At 43.5% G+C, this 17,963-nt stretch overlaps 1 protein-coding gene across 2 annotated transcripts; it reads left to right on the top strand.

The window, feature by feature from the left end:
* The first annotated feature begins 4,404 nt into the window (after positions 1-4,404).
* LOC306745907 (uncharacterized protein) lies at positions 4,405-13,326 on the top strand. 2 transcript variants are annotated; one of them, XM_079228771.1, is made up of 6 exons: positions 4,405-4,543; positions 6,919-7,358; positions 10,940-11,057; positions 11,512-11,611; positions 11,741-11,966; positions 12,444-13,326. In XM_079228771.1, exons 2-6 carry the CDS (start codon positions 7,175-7,177, stop codon positions 12,578-12,580), a joined length of 765 nt encoding a protein of 254 aa, XP_079084897.1. In that variant the 5' UTR covers positions 4,405-4,543; positions 6,919-7,174; the 3' UTR covers positions 12,581-13,326. The 2 variants fall into 2 exon arrangements, with proteins under 2 accessions (XP_079084897.1, XP_079084896.1); XM_079228770.1 differs by having other exon boundaries at positions 10,937-11,057.
* The last annotated feature ends 4,637 nt before the right edge of the window (positions 13,327-17,963 follow it).

The raw sequence follows: 17,963 nt of genomic DNA, 5'->3' as shown, positions 1-17,963 counted from the left end.
ACTTCTGCAAACTCAAAACTGGCTCAGTTTTAATTCAATTCAATTCAGTTTATTTTATATAGCCCAACATCACAAATACAAGTTTGCCTCGGAGGGCTTTACAATCTGTACACAGAACATCCCTGTCCCAGGACCTCACATCGGATCAGGAAAAAATAAAGATAGTAAAAACCTTTTCACAGGGAAAAAAAGGTTTTACAAGAGAGAAAAAACGACCGATTGTCTCTCACTCTCTGGTACTCGGCCCTCTGCGTGGCCCCAGAGTGCTCACCGTGTTACGTTGCGGAGACGACACTCCAAAAACAAGTCTGTCAAGTAACGCAACAGAGGCCTCTTCTGCGTACACAGTGTCGCAGTGACGTGTGCGTCGTGTATTTAAGTGTGCTTTTTAAATGTGACAGGTCTGACGGCGTTGTCTGCATTCCTCTTTGAGTCTGGGGGGGCAATTATCCCAGCTAACAAGCTAGCTTTGGGCTAGTTGTGCATACCAGCTTCGAAACAGAACATTCCTACTGATAGGAATGGCCTTTACAATTTATGTCAACGCTTTTGCGTCACTTGTTTTCTTTAAATCGTGCATCGGGAACACGCATCACAGACCAAACATGGCCTGTGTATCGAAGCTGCAACAATCCAGGTTTTTATTTGAACAATAGATCACATTACGGTTTATTTACAAAATGTTATCTGAATATAATTCAGAAACATTACATCACTACAACGCATGCTTGTATTGCATGCCTGAGGATAGCAGCCAACGTGGTGCAATGATGTTGAAGTCAGCCGAAAACTCTTTCAAACTCATTATGTAAATCATAAAAAAATAGTCAACATATGGTGGTAGCACGTTACATCAACCACCCAAGGGTGCATGCTCCCGCACAGCTTGTACTACCAGCGAAATTACTTTTGGGACCAAAGCAAAGCTTTGCAGTCTGTTTAACCGCATGCATCTCTCATGTGAATCCATGCTAATGCACATCCTCTTCACAGAGCCGGCTCCATATTAGCGGGGTCCATGCATTAAACATGGAGCTGTTAAGGGGGGACGTGTTGGAATTCCAATACTTTTGACATGCTAAACCTGCCTCGTCGTGTTTTCGATTTAGGCCCCCGAAAGCATGATGGGAAGTGCCAGCTTGTGGTTGAAAAATAAAACTGGCTTCCTCCTCCAAGCGTAATTCTAATCTTTGGGTAAATACACAATATAAAGGCACTTATAAAAAAAAAAAGATTATGCAGAGAACAGAGACTAATCGGACGCCTTTGATTTCTGTCTTATGATGCATGTTCAATAGTCGAGGTCAAAGGTCATTGGACATGTTGACTGTGTCTTTTTGGTGACCTGAAGAGCTGGGCCAAATTAACCTGCTAGGAACTAAAACGTTAACACAAGTAAAGGTAACAAAACAAGGGAGCTTTTGAAGGAATGTCACCCTGAACTGAAAATTCACAACTTCAATAATATTAATGAAATCACCATACGTAGTTTCATTTCAACCATCTTTCAAACTAAATTTGTTGGAGTTGACTTTAGAACAATAATATTAATATTATTGTTCTAAAGTATTAATTATATAATCATATTATTATTATTAATAATAATAGTAGACTTTTGGACTTAAAGAGCACTAATTGTTTTATATAACATGTGTTATTTAGAAAACTATTCACAAGACAAAAGTGCGAAAAGATGTTTACTTAAGATTGAATATTCTGATTTCAGACATGGTAATGAATACGTTAAAATTGTTTTACTGATTTATTTATGAGGACAAACATCCTCTCATTCGGCGATGAGTAATCAGGTTTTATTCATTGCTCTTCTGCCACAGAACCCGGGACCCTCGTTGACTTGCAATCTCCTCTTCCTCCAGCAGAGGGCGCTGTGCTTGTACATTACCACGTATGAATGTTACCACATGTCTCATCCGCTGCACGTGCATGCAGATAGAGTGACAAGGCCTTCATGGCTGCTGGGACTTTCCCAAGGTGTGTAGCGCTGTGGAAATATAAAGGTAAGACAGGAATTTGCCCTATTTAAAAAAGATTTCCTGGTACTTATCATCACCATGTAATTACGACTAATAGCAGGAATAATATGGTGTGGTTCAAAGTCTAATTAGAAAACATCCCTTTGTTCACAAACATGACACATGACCGACATAATTAAGCTAGGTACCAATGTGCAAAAACATACAGAAAGCTGACAATCTGATCTTAAGGAAAGTCTCATGCTGAAATATGATTCATGTGTTTATGTTTCACCCACATCCCTGTTGTTTCCCCTTGCGGATCTGCCCTTGACTCCAGAAGGAAATAGGATGTCCTTTTATCTTTTAGAGAGCCGCATGTCATCCGAAATATATTAAGGTAAGAAAATTGGAGGAAGTGAAAACTAACAGAGATGTCTTCACTTTGACCGACTTGTTGTGATTAGTTATGTTCTGAGCACAAGAGTTGTGCTTGGTGCACCTGGGGTTACATTCAGGTTCAGATTTTTGGGAACTTCCAGGATGTAAGCAGTGGAAACGTACTAAATACGTGTCCTCACAAGAGTAGCAGAACAGTGTGTATTCGTGTGTCTGAGTGAGAGACCTCGAGCCTTCTGCCCTGATACCAGAGACAAACTGAGGACAAGCAGACGGGTGTCTGCTTTCACTGAAACACCGGTTTTGGTGGAAATCCGGCGGGGCTGGTTCCATTTTGCATAATAAGGTCAATCTCACTGAACTGATGGCATCTTGTTGATTTCACTGCAACTGAAACAAACCAGAAGTCTTTCATGATGTTTCTTCTTTTTTTTATTTAAAAAGCTTTTCTTAATCATTCAATTGTTAGTTATCATTTCACAGCAGAAGTTATGCTTTTAAGACAATTTATTATTTTCATACTCACTCTTACACATTTCAAAATGTAGTTTTGCTCAACTCGCTCAGGGGTTTTCCTGCAACAGACGGGCCTATACTGTAGCCTGGCCCATGTTAGCTGACGTTATTGCTCAGTGACATTCCTGAATCAGTTTGTTGACTTCATAACTTGATAATGTTCCATTTCTCTGGTCTGGTATTTCCCCAAAAATGACTGTAAAATATAAATATGATAGATAGATGTACACTTTATTCATCCCCAAGGGGACATTTGTTTGTCACAGCAAGCAAGTTAAATAGAAGAAATATCAGGAATGAAAAATACTCAATATATACAACAAAACAGCAGAGCATATACATTTAGGAAATTAAAGAATAAATAAAGTGAAAAATTGCAAAGTATATGCAGTGTATATGAAGTGTATATAAGTATGTACAGTGACTAACAAACAACAGAAGCGATGCAATGGCTGTTGATGTTGATGTTGAACCAATTGACCAGAGTTGACTTATTATAAAGTCTAATGCAGAGGGTTCTCCTCGCATAAAATGTTTGGCTGAACATGAAGAATGCTAACTCTGTCTAAAGGCAAGCAATCAATCCGAAAAATAAGTAATATCTATGTTTTTGTAAAATGACAACGTTCTTTCTCGGAAATCATTATCAAATCCTTCATAGAAACACAAAACAAGCCTTTCCTCTATTTGTGTCACGTGTCTGTCCGTACACAGGAAACTCAGCGTAAGCCAATTGGAGAGGGAGCGCCTAATACTTACCGTAAAGGTAAACTATCACGTCACACCCAGACAGCCCTGACCGGTCGGTGACAAAGAGCCACGTTGAGTCATCTCCATATGAATTGAATACACTTCGCCATCACTCACAGGCATGTGACTGACATTAACACCATTCAGCTGATGGCCTCGTCTGATTTGGCAACCACAAAAACAATGAGCTGCTGGCATGATATGTGTGTCAACAACCTGTGGACGAAAACAGAAAAGTCAACAAACACATGGAATGAAATCCAGATTCCTTCCTGCATGTGGTGTTGTGATTAATTGTTTCATACGAAGAAGGCAGGACTTCCTGGAGTCTGAAACAAAATAAAGAAGGGGGGTAAACACACAGCTGTGCGGCGACTCAGTTAAATCAAGTTAAAACAGAAAGAGACTGAGAATAAATAATTTCCTGTGCCACTACATGTGGAAAGGTTATGCGCCTGTCAGGGGAAATTAAACGTCCTTGAACACAGCTAAAAGTCACGAGGGGGGCAAATAAGAAACATGAAGCTATCTCGCTTTTAATAGCAATTAATACAACGTATTAGGGGGAAACTTCTTTTTTCTGTTGTTACATGGTAATAGTTAACCAGCTGTTATGTTTATTTCCTCACAGCATCACAGCAGGAATGTAGAGGAGATAAGGAAAGAAAATGAAGGAAGGAGGAGATAAATGTGATGTCAGTCCGGCCCACTCCTTTTCAGTACAAAATGCAGCAGAGCACAGCTCAGCCTGCATACCACTGCTGCTGACGACTCTGATCCCACACACACACACACACACACACACATACACACTTTGCTCACGTCACACACTCATCATACTGCTCTCACAGAGGCGCCGGAGCTCAGAGCAGCGCTGGAAGATGCAACCGGCTGGCAGCAACTGAGTGAGTCCACTTTCCTCTCCTCCACTACTCGACCCCTCTCTCTCTCTCTCTCTCTCTCTTTCTCTGTCCCTCTCTCTCTTCCTCTCCTGTCTGTGTTGTGATTGCCATTCCACGGCCCGTCTGAGCTCATTTATCTCCGCACGTCTCTCCTCTTGTCGCTGTGAAAACGGCCAGTGTTTCCTCAGACTGAGAGACTTTTCAAACTTTTCTCTCAGTATGCCGCTCACACTCCTCGCTCTCTCCTCTCCCTTCTTCTTCTTTTTCTTTCTTTTCTTTCCCCCCTTTGCTCTGCATGTGAGTGGAGGCAGAGGCGAACCCGGGCCCAGAGCCAGACCTGCGTGCCTTTTTATATGTTTTGAACAACAAAATGTGGATGTTGATCCGCTGTATCCTCGTCTTGTGATTGTGGTGTTCCTGTGTGGGATGTTGCTGTCTGCGAATAGTTTGGCACAATGTGTCTGCAGTGCTGCCAGGCCATTGTTCAAACGTATACACAGTTAGTAACAGGAGCTGTTGTGCAGGTGCACTGCTCATTTTTATTTTTTTTAAACGGACAAATTTGTTTGCCTCTGTGGGCCGTTATCAGAATCAGAAATCAGAATCAGAAACCGTTCATTTGCCAGGAATGTTTACACAAAAAAGGATTTTTTTCTAGGCGGAAGGTGCATACATTAGACATGAGACCACCAACAATCAACAATCAACGACAACATCTTCAAGTCAGGTCCAGTTTCTTCGCATTGCTTTTAATCACACGGCCTTTAGGCCTCACAGCTCCATACATTGTGGGGGGATGAATGAAAACACAGACACAGACAATGAAGGAGCGCATCACAAAAGCCTCACTGGGGGGGGGGGTGCAGAAAGGTACAGTTGAAAGAGACTTGATAAGTGCTGGACAGAGTTAATGAATGGATGGATGCCGGTTCCAGGACTAATCGGGGGAGTTAAGCCGCCTGTGTATTGTGACGACCCTCCTCTCCATGGCCTGCGCTGGATGGGAGGGCATCAGCTGCGTTGGGCCGCAGCATGTTGTGTTGCACGTTGTGATCCGGGCTGACAGCATGCTTAAAAATAAGTGGATTTGAAAGTGCAGCAGGCTCAGAGTTTGGCTAAAGTTCCATTGGTTGGGTAAGAAGATTAGAAGAAGGAAACAAAAAAAAGAATATTGGTTTTACCACAGAATGAGTTAGGTGTTTGCGGCTTAGGGGAATGCCAGGGTTCAACTCCTGCCACACCTCAAAGCTGAAGCGGGTGATACTTCTCTCTTGTCGGCCTCTATTGATAACCCGTAACACTGGACCGCCCTCCGGTGCAGATTGGTGAACTGGTATCACAGACAGATCCTATTGGCTCTATCTCAGTGACTCACTGTGTCACATCTTTCAAACATGTGTACAGGGTGGAGGCTGCTTTACGCTGTGTGTTTACACACAGTTTAGGGTGAAGGTTGTTCAGGGGATTTATTTTTCTCTTGAGGACTGAACAGAGTGGTGTGTGTGAGAGAGAGAGAGAGAGAGAGAGAGAGAGAGAGAGAGAGAGGTTAGTGGCTGTCTTGTATTACTGTAACATCTCTTTAATTCACTTTAACATCTCTTATTTCATTTTATTATCAGTAGATTGTATTACCTATTAGAGTGTTAGATATCTTGTATTATCTCGACTAATATCTTTATCTGTATCATTACATTAGCACATTGTTTGTCCTGCATTGTTTGAGTTTAGTCACATTGAAATGTATGTACAGTATCTATATATATAGATATATATATCTATATATATAGATATATATGTCTATATATATATATCTATATCTATCTATCTATATATATATATATATATATATATATATATATATATATATATAGCTTTTTTAGCTCTCTATCCGTGTCTGTTACCCCCAGATAGCATGCAAGTCATTAACGCCCAATGTGTGCTTGTTTGTGTGTGTGTGTGTGTGTGTGTGTGTGTGTGTGTGTGTGTGTGTGTGTGTGTGGGCACACTGAACCTGCCCCTGTTTGCTTTTCAGTATTTGAAAGCACAGAGGTATTCTCTCTGCCTACTGTATGCAGAGTGAACACTGCACTCACACACACACACACACACACACACACACACACACACACACACACACACACACACACACACACACACACACACACACACTACATTTGGTATTGGGGCTTATTTGCTTCAGGACTTTTGTGATGTGCCAGCCAGAACAGGATTGAATGGAGGGTAACTAAACAATACTGTAGATATAATCTCTCTCTCCCTCCCTCCCTCTCTCTCTCCCTCTCTCTCTCTCTCTCTCTCCCTCTCTTTCTCTCTCTCTCTCTCTCTCTCTCTCTCTCTCTGTGGGAACAATACAACAGCAACCTCCAGAGCTCAGTCAATCCGGACACACTGTGCCTTCACCTCCTCCAGCGCAGAGGAAGAGGACTTGACAAAAGGACACCAGTGACCTCCAGCAGTTAGACCGCACCCGATCCCACATCCTTCAGAGAAAGGGGAACCTGACTCTGGGACAGGAAAAAGGAGCGATCGTACCCCACCGCTGAAACTCGACCCGCCGGACAGAGAGACAGAGGGGTGACCGCCGTCTTTGACAGCTGGGGACGAGGAGGCGAGATGTTGGCTAAAATCCTTGAGGACATGTGGGTGGAGCCCGAGGTGCTGGAGGCCCTCAGTGAGGAGCAGAAGAGGATCCTCTTCTTGAAGATGAGAGAGGAGCAGGTACGCCGCTGGAAAGAGCGCGAGGAGAAGGAGAAGGAGGAGAGGGAAGGAAGCGACACCAGCGACAGGCCAAAGAAAGGTACAGTGACACACTGAAGTACACAGAGAACACACACATCTCATTCCACTACACTACAGTGTGATTCCTACAGAGCAGAAGAGGAAACCTCTGACTGAAGTAGCAGGAAGGATCAGGGTTTCTGGGAAATGTGGTGTTCAGTTTTGACGAGCAGTAACAAAACTCTGACAGGAGATTAAAGCTGATGGCTTCTCTTACTTGTTCTCATTTCTTGACGGTAAAACAGGCGTCACAACTAATTTAGCAGCGATGAACTGACAAAATTACAGTGTCATAACGATTATCTGTACCGTGAATCAGACATTTGGTCAACATGCAAATATTTACCTTCGCAGCAAATATTGGGAAACATGACTCTGATTTTTTTGCTGAGATTTAGATTGTAAGAATCTCCAGTGGGCTAGCTTAGCTTTAGCATAAATACTGGACACAGCTAACTATTAGCTCTGTTTGAGGGTAACCAGCGCCTCTAAAGCTCACTAATCAATATGATTTATTTGTTTAGTGTAAAAACAATAAGTTGCTGTTTTACAGGGATTGTTTTCCAGGCCGTATTTACTTTGGGTGGCCGCTGACTTCCTGGAGTCTCTGTGACAAAGCCAGGCTAGCTTTTACTCCGTTTCCAGTCTGTTTGCTAAGCTAAGCTAAGTAGCTGCTGGCTGTAGCTTCATATTTAACAGATATTTCCAAAAATGTTAAACTTTAACCTTTTTTGTTTTCAAGTATCAGTATCAGCGCTGTATCTAGCATTGAATCAGACATATTCAGATCAAAGATCTTTAAAATGTATTGCTTTGAGACAACAAATACATGTTTTGTCCCCCTGAGAATTACATACTCAAAGCGGTCCCCAACCTTTTTTGCGCCAGCGACCGGTTTTGTCTAAGATCATATTTTCACAAACCGGCCTTCACGGTGTGGGCGATAAATATGACACGTAATAAATATGACGTAATAAATATGACACGTAATGAAATGATACGTCCGGCATTAAGACAATTATAAAGTGCATAAAAATACAACTCACCATTACGGCGAATCAGTGGGAGCCCTCATTTTTGGGGTAACGTATCAGACGGATGTATCCGGTCATTTTTCTAAATAAAACATCTTTCCGACATTTTTTTCATAAATTCTTTCTGTGCGGCCCCCATCCACCGGGCCGAAGTGGACCGCTGATTTAAAGGACCAGTGAGGAGGATGTAGTGCCATCTAGTGGTTAGGTTTGAGAATGCGACTATCTGAATACCCCTCTGCTCACCTCTCTCTTCCAAGCATGACGGAGAGCTACAAAGGCCTTCAGGCAACGTAAAAAAGCAAAAAGGCTCTCGCTCTTGAACCAGTGTTTGGCTTGTCTGCTCAGGGCTACTGTAACATGACAGAATCAACCAATTATTTTGTTTTAGGTGATATTACACAAATGAAAACACCTTTGTGAATATTACATTCCATTTCAGCCATCAGATCCTCTGTAATCCTAGTCCTGTTTAATCCATATACAAGTACCACACACATTTAAATAAGTCTGCATGAAGAGTAGCTGCTCTGTAACTACAATCAATCCCTATTACTACTATTTCTCTCTATCGATGGCTAACGTTGAGGGGTCTGCATACACACACTCATTTATTTGAGCTATGTATTTCAGATGTCGTAAGATCGTGCACTCAAGCCCTTTCACAACTAATTCATGAGTAGAAATCTTCTCGACTCCGAGTGCACACGACACACAAGCGGTGTAGTAACACCCTCTCCTGTTTCCAATATGATTAACGTGTTTAAATTACACACGAAGTGATCGAGTCCCTACCTTCCAGTCTCACCCATTTCACCAACCTTTCCTCCATTTCAGGTGTTTCTCTGACTCACTGAGACCCTATCTGTGTGTGTGTGTGTGTGTGTGTGTGTGTGTGTGTGTGTGTGTGTGTGTGTGTGTGTGTGTGTGTGACAGACAGCCTCTATCCCCGCCTGTCGAAACGTTCTCCCGGCTGAATAAGATAGAGTAAGCCCTGCGGTTTGGGGCGTCGCCGCGCTTTAAATTGCATATTAGGTTACCGTCTTTGTTGACTCAATCTGTGCCCCATGTCACCTGAGAGTGTGTGGTGTCTACACAACATACAATCCAGTTAGTCCTCTTTCAGTGTTTTTCCTCAATGCCGGTGTCGGGAAATGACAATCGTTGTGTGTGCTTGCAGCCCCATAAATGTCACACAACTATTAAACAGGACTGTTTGGTGCTGCCTGTCTGACTCTTGTAGGTGCGGTGTAGTCACAAAGACAGACGCCGCAAAATAAAGGTGTGTTGCGCAGGCAGACTGTGACTGATTGCAGAGATGGTCTTTGGTCAGGTGACATCAGACTGAGACGTCCACACAATGTCCCCTTATGTGCTGCGTGACTGTGGGCAAACACGAGTCATTCCCCAAAATACGGAGAGGAAACAGAGCGACCTTTGTTCGCATGGCTTCTTAGAAGTCTGTGTAGTCAGTTCACTGTCGGGAGCTGATCGTGCCCATGGACTCCTACGGCATCTGTTGCCGACTGCGTCTTTTAAAGGGCAAATCTGCATCGTGGTCCTATTGGCGGAAAAGTGCTGCTGTAAAGCTCTCTGAGGATTTGAACTTCCAGGCCACACCCCGATCAGTGATGTCATGGCAGGTGTTTTCACCTCTTTTTTCCTAGCAGGTGTCATGAAAAAAACACCCTGAGGTGTTGGTGGGTTATTTCTAACGACCGCATCGAGGTCACAACTGCAAGACGCACCGTGGGTGTGGGTGTACGGGAAAAAAGTTAAGGAATGGATTTCTGATCATTCTGATCTGAAGATAAGACAACAAAAGCAAGAAACAATGAATTGCATTGTTACACAAGTTGTACATTTACAATGCACTGTGAATTTTAAGAGCGAGTGAAAGAGAAGATGCGGTGTGTAGCTAAAAAATAAACAAGATTTTGGTTGTTTCCGAATCCAACTTTCGAGGGAGTTTCTGTGAACCGCGTAACCCTGTTATTAACCATGTTCCTTTCCTTCTTTAATGATCCCAAATGATTTAAACATGGTTTATCAATAGTCAACATGTGAATTATGTTTTGCAGCGAGACACAAAGAATTTACTCCAATTGAAAGATTGAAGGAATAAGAGAGAGAGAGAGAGAGAGAGAGAGAGATAGAGAGAGAGAGAGAGAGATAGAGAGAGAGAGAGAGAGCACAAATGGGGAACAGTTAAGCCCACTGCTGATGTGTGAGCGTTTCTCAAGCTCAACACTGATAGGACAGCACCACCTTCTGGATGAAAGCCAGAACAACAGTTCATGAGACAGAATCTTACTGAGAGACAGACAGCTGACCCGTTTCCTTCTTCTTCTTCTTCTTCTTCTTCTTCTTCTTCTTCTTCTTCTTCTTCTTCTTCTTCTTCTTCTTCTTCTCTTCTTCTTCTTCTTCTTCTTCTTCTTCTTCTTCTTCTTCTTCTTCTTCTTCTTCTTCTTCTTCTTCTTCTTCTTCTTCTTCTTCTTCTTCTTCTTCTTCTTCTTCTTCTTCTTCTTCTTCTTCTTCTTCTTCTTCTCTTTTCTCTCTGCAGCAGCCGACAACAAACATGTGAGGTGGCTGCTGGGTCGGGACGGAGACGTGAGCGTCATTGTGATCGGAGAGGTGGACGAGTTCAGGTCCTCCAAACTCCTCCAGAGCCTCATGAACAACAGGTAAAACAAAATCAACAAAACTGATTGACTCATTTTGGGGTTGTTGTTTTTGTCATCGATGTAGAAGATAAAGTATACAGACGCAGGCGCAGTATGGCAATCTGCTGCCACTTCTTTCTACAGCAGTATTGATTAATTAACAAGTTATTAGTGAGTAATAATGAGAATCAACTACTTGTGTCAAGCAACACAATCCAGAATGTGCAAATAAAATGCTAAGCTCATGTCTGTTTGTTCGATTTTCTTTATTTAAATTTGAATGTGAAGTCAAAGTGTCTTTCATAAGAGCCTTAATTCCTGTCAGTAATGGACTTTATCTCAGTGTTTCTAAACCACACACACGTCTCCACGTCCTGATTGGATTATAGAAGTTATCTGCCATATGACTAGCTGGCGGGGGTTTGATTCAAAGGTTAGGACGGCTGACTGAAAATGGTCGTCTTTGTCTTCCCAGAGTCCACACTCATACACGTATCCAGACGGTGGACTTGCTGTCAGGAAGAGAGGACCAGCAGCTGGGCTTTAAAGAAGAGGTGTCCCTCACAGTTGTCGGGGTGAGTGCACGTGTGTGTGTGTTTGTGTGTGTGTGTGTGTGTGTGTGTGTGTGAGGGTTTGGAGCCAGACGGGTGAGACGAGCCGCGCCTCAGAGTCTCACTGTCAAATTGTGTCCCGCTTGCGTTCAGGACGACACGGCTTCCCCGCGCGACCACTGGTCCGAGGACGACTCCTGCAGCGCCGACGACGACCCGAAGGACCCCGCCGAGGACAGCGACTGCGAGTCAGGCGGCAGCTCGGACAACCACGGCGACTGGACGCCTCTCAGCGAGCCCCATCTGAGTAGCCCTGTCGACCGGCCGCCACTCAAGGCCCAGCTGTCAGAGACAGAGAGGGCCGACCCACAGGACGCAGGTAACACAAAGACTCATGTACTGACTCTAGTTAGGTGGAAGTAAAGATGCAATTGTAGAATACACCATGCATTGCAATGAAAAATGTAATTAATAGCTACGACATACAATGCACACCAACAGTAGTAAATGTTTCCCTTTTATAGTGTTATAATCTACATGTTATGATTGGATTATTATCACTAATGCATCAACATCTATACATGTTGGAATATTGCTGCCACGTCGAAGTGAAACTTGTTTCATAAACTGATCATATGTTGTGTTTGTGAAGTTACTCGTCAGCTGTCAAATAAATGTAGTGGAGTGCAATATTTCCCTCTGAACGCAACGGAGCACAGAGTACAGTTACACCGAACACAGATGATTTGTGTTGGAAGAGCAGGGCTGTCCACAGGAGGGGTATTAATACAGTATTGTTACGATATCAGCTCACCGAACACATCCCGCTGAACTCACCCTGCCTTCCTCTCCTCAGAGAGCTCGCACTACGGCGGCCGCGTGGCGCAGCTCAGGAAGGCGTTCGCAGAGGATGCTCGCAGCGGCAAACCTCCTGTCCCCATCAAGCCTGCCCACCTACAGAAGAGCAGCGCGCCCTTGATCCACTCAAACTGAAGGTGTCGAGGCCGCATGCGACGCAGAGGCAGAGCGGTACCGACTGCAACACGCCTGTGCAGAACGTAACGGCTCAGACAGACACTGATGGACCTGAACCAGGCCACAAAGAGAGAAGGATCCTTCCTGGAACCTGAGCGGTGACCTGAGATACACTTTTGTAAGGCCACGATGCACAGACCGGCCCGCAGACGGAGAAACGTCTGATGGAGGGCAGGGGGGGGGTGGCGGGAGAAAGACTTGAAAGCTTTTTTCAACCGAAGTCAACCTGAATGAGAAAATGAAGCAGCTTTGATGTTGCCGAGTTCAAATGCACTCACATGGTTTGTGTGATTGACAGGCAGACACAGAGATGTCCAGAGACACACACACACACACACACACACACACACACACACACACACACACACACACACACACACACACACACACACACACACACACACACACACACAAAGACTGTTGAATACAGGTGGAAATACACTGTGATAAATGAGTGTTCATGGTAAGTTTTCCTCCTCAGAAGTCATAAGCAGAGGTAATCGGGAACGGAAACATGTGTTTGATAAAAATCATTTCCTTCTGTGCTGTTCAAAAGCTTTGAAACTGTTTTAAATGTTACTTGCCTACTGTGCTGTTTTAACGCCAGTGACCGATCCAGTTCATCAATCACAACTAGGGTGCAGGGTTTTTGTGGGGGGTCAAATTAAAGGACTGAATTCATGGTAAATAATAAACTGACTGGTTTCCAAAAACAGTTTGCAATCCCTCATCTTCACCTATGAATACACACACACACACACACACACACACACACACACACACACACACACACACACACACATGCCTCCTGACACCTGAACCATCGCTTTCACTGTCTTTTTTTAACGTGAATGAGTGAACAGGGTGTAAAAGTGCAATGGTGAATTTAGAAAGAAACAATAACTATGAGGTCAATTAGCTGACTCGTGCTTTAAAATGGAGCTCACTTTTTCACTCTCTATCATATTCATACTTTGGCCCAGACTGAAATATCTCAACTATGACTATGAATCCTATACTGACTTTAGTGATCTATTTACTTGTCCTCTAGCGCCAACATGTGGCCCAATATTGTGGTTTATGGCCAAATAACTGTTGGCAGTCCCATCTGTACTTTGTGTTCAGGGCTAATGAGCAAATATTACCATTCCAACATGTTGAGCTATGATGGTGAAAGTAGTCAAAATGACACCTGCTAAATGTGTTAGCGTCGTCATTGTGAGCATGCTACCACGCTGACCTTAGCATTTAACTCAAAGCATGACGGTAGACTCTCAGAGGGCAGACCAAAAGTAATTTGGACAGATTAAAACGAGCTTTGATAAAGTTATACAACTTAATTGACCCTGAAGGTTAATTCCTGACCTTGGAACTAGCCATTTGAGACTAAATTCTCGTCACAAGGTCCACTTACTTGGCTTTTCCACAGCTATCAGCCGCATCACACCGCCGCTACCATGTGACGGAAAATCCATACTGATGTCCCACGATAACAACTCAATCATCTCCACGACAACGGAAACAAGAGACGCCACAATTTGTGGCCGATAGCTTTGGAAACCAAGTAAGGTGACGCTGTATTGAGAATATCTTTTTGGTCAAGCATCATATTTAATATTTGTTAACCGTCTGACGTTCTCCGACACACAGACATCAACAGACACGTCCATTGTGAGCGTCCTCTGCTTGTTTTTGTGGCCTATTCCCTTTCAGTCAGGTCTCCAGTTAGTGAAACACATGACCAGTTGGACTAAGTCAGCGGACAGGCTGGTCACGGTCACGTGATTGACTTGGCTGGGGAAGAAAATTCACTTTTTTTGGCCCGTAAAAAGCTAACATGTTTTGGCTGACCGACCTGCATTGTCATGAATTTGGAATGGGCCGTGTACACAAAGAGCTATACGCTGATCAACCAACAGGGATCTGAACGCCCTCACACACTCCTCCAGCTTCCTCGAGTCAGCGCTCTAACCTCGTGGCTAATGTCTCAATCCGACTCCGGCGTCCCGGACTGCAGACCTCAAAGAATGGCAACGTGTCCCTGCAATCCACCGACTGCACTGCAGCACGAAAGGGACATCAGATGCGAGGAAAACAGCAAATCCTTATTGTAAGGACACGTGATATCGTGAGAGATGTAGCAGTACTTCATCTTAAAGGCTAGGAGTGTTTGAGCTGAGGTTACTCCCTAACTATGGGTCACATGTTCCCTTTACTTGGTCACTAATTCCCTGCTTACGCTGTGCTCCTGCTGACACCTTTAACTTTTCTAATATACCTTTTATTTATATTTGTGTTGGGTGTTTTCCCTAATGACTTTCTATGTATTTTGTAGCTGTGAAAAAGAACAAATTAATGTAACTGAGCGACCGATTTGATCTCTCTCTCTTTTTTTATTTTTTTCAACACAGTTGAGTCTGTTCATATGGTTATAGCGTGCATTCAGCACGGGGGGGTTTCTGATAGGGGAAAACAGAGGAGCGGCTGATGGCGGTCACTTACACAATGATTATCTATTCAGTGGGATGCGTCAGAAAACAGCCCAGCGGAGATCAAACAGGCGCACAGAGAGCTGATTAGCATGTGGTCTGGAGCGAGACAGAGCGCGAGACGCTCGGGGAGACAGAGCAAATGGGAGTCAGGTCACGGGAAGCAACACGTCACAGCCAACTCAATAAAACTTCTCATTCCCTCACCATCTCCACACCCGCAGCCTCCGCGCACGTACGTGGGCGAAGAGCGTATACGTGACCGCGCGTTTGTGTGTGTGCGTGCGTGAGTGTGTGTTTGAGTGTGTGAGTGTGAGTGTGTGTGTCCACCCCATATTTCTTGAATCATGTGACTCGACACGAGCAGTCATGCACAGTGCGAAAGGCCCCGCTATATATAGTAGGCCAGTGTTGGGTTTCCCAGCAGAGCATTGTAGGAGCCGCTCATCTTTGTCCCATAAGAAAGTGCATGCCGTTGACTTGTGATGTTTCTATTTGCTGTAGGTGTTAAGAGTCTGGAGGGGAAGTTAGGACACGAGAAGCAGTTGTGTTTGGTGCTCTTCCTTTTTTTCTGTGTGTGTGTGCATGATAGTAAACTTCAAAGATCATAACAACAAGGATTAGATACCATGCGTCTGAGACCAATAAAGCGTGTTTTATCTCATCTTCTGAATGAAGTCATTGTGGAGAGGAATAGTGAGTCAGGAGATCAGTTAGTTAGCAGTTCTGTTCTTAATGAATAGCAACACCTAAGTGGTGATGTCATTAGATTTGGCACTCAAGTTGCAACGGTGCGTAAAACCTCAGGCTGAATCAAGGTGAACAGTTTTCCAGCCCTAATCTTAACAAATAACCGAACATTCACCTGAAGGGATTCGGCATAAAGGCTTGTGAAAGACAGATTACGTAGAGGGAAAAAAGAAAGAGAAATGGTCAAAATCAAACTAGTGACTATATGGGTCAAGCTAGGAAAACACTCCATTTCCCAGAATGCAACACACAGGATTGCCCAACCTCTTTTAAAACCCATGCCCCTCAGGCTGGACTCAGCTCCCCCCAGAGACACAGAGGACATGCAAATGTTTCCGGGCTTTCATGCGTAAAATTGGTGGAAATCCCCTTTAAACAAATACAAAATAAAAATAAACCTCATTAGATGAAATAAAATGCATTTCAATAGTCACAAAATAACGGACAGACACTTTTTTTGCAGTTTAAAACAACTGTCTACGTGTGTTTATTCTGCTCATCTCCAGACCAGTTCAAAGTGAGCCAAGACATTTTGAGCTAACAATGAGGCGCTATTGATGACAATGACTCTCTGATGACCCACTTGATGACCAAACAGTATGTAGTTTAGCATGCTAGCATGCTAACATGCTAAACTTCATAATATCCCTGCTAAGTGTCAGCGCACTAGCTTTGTGACTGTGAGCATATTAGCATGCGGACGTTAGCATTCAGCTAAAAGCTAACGATGCTAGCATGTTTAATTTACACACAGTTAAAACTGAAGTGTGAATGGTCTGAAGCATAGGAGATTAAATATAAAAAATAGATAAGTTAGCTCAGTGTACCTACATTTTCTTTCAGGGCACCCGACATTTGAGTCTGATATGATTTAGGTATTGCGAAAATGTCATGTCAATGTTTTCTCATTAGCCTGCATTATTTGAGATTATGAGGCAAATCAATACTGGCTGATATTTTTTTTGCCAAATGGTTAGTTATTGCTGCAATTCAATGCCATTGATTATTATCTATTTGAGTCATTAATGATTCACTCAAACACCATACAAATCAAAGTGAAATGCCTCGTGTAACTGACATTACTGCTCTGGTCTTGATGAGCTAAAATATTGCTAATTAAATGTTGCAAGCATTTTTTTTTACTCGATACTCAACGACAACAATCAATTCCACATCATCAGGTGGCATGAAAAGAAGCCATTATGAAATATCACTGCAGGCAGACGTTATCGGCGTGCTTTGCCTGACTTCCTGGAACCACTGTGCCTTTCTTAAAATCAGCAGCAGGCTAAAGATTAACAGAATTTTGTGTAAACGTTACCTCCGAAACGAGCACTGTGTGAACCCGCCTGGGGTTCATGATGTCAGAATATCCAGACAGCTAAATCTCTTCTCCTTCTGTCTTTGGGTTTTGACCGATAGAAAGTATCTTTTTAATTTTGCAAGGACTGAAACTTTTTTAACAGTAAGTTACATTTCAAAGCCATTGAATTGTCTTTGTGCTTGTTTTTCAGAGGTAGCATGACGCCAAACCAGAAGTAGATGGTGCCGGGTTCGGTCTATTCTGAATCCACCTTTAACAGCTTTAAGGGTCAAAGGTCAAGAGTCCCCTTTGACCCCAGTGTCACCAAAATATAACCAGAGGGCAGATGAGCCTGAGCTTTTCAGGGATGTAAGAAACCATTGTGTGTCCGCTTGGGGTTACCGTGTTTCCCACGTGCAAAAAAAGTGAACGCAAATGGATTACAGAGGGCGTAATGAGGAATGATCTCAGAAAGATGCTGTTTCTGCAAAGCTGTTACACATTTTCTAACACTGGGGACACAGCCAGTGGAGGGGAAGGAGGAAAGAAAAAGAAAAAATTCACAATGAGACACAGTGTCTCTAAGCAGACGCAGTGGCCAAAATTTCAAAGGTCTGGCTCGTGAGTGAGGGTCCGCCCAGCTCCAGCGCAGGTTGCCTTTGGGCTGGCAGGTTGTTCCACTGCAGTGTGTGTGAGAGGAGTTTTTTTCTTCTTTCTTTCTCCCTCTGGAGTGGGCAGGGCCGCTGGTGCTAACATATGTAAGCTCCACAGGGGTCTGTGACGGCACACACGGCTATCT

This window comes from Taurulus bubalis, assembly GCF_910589615.1.
Source record: "Taurulus bubalis genome assembly, chromosome: 13".
Lineage (NCBI taxonomy): Eukaryota > Metazoa > Chordata > Actinopteri > Perciformes > Cottidae > Taurulus > Taurulus bubalis.
The sequence above is the reverse complement of the archived record's forward strand: the minus strand, read 5'-3'. Positions and strand labels throughout refer to the sequence as shown.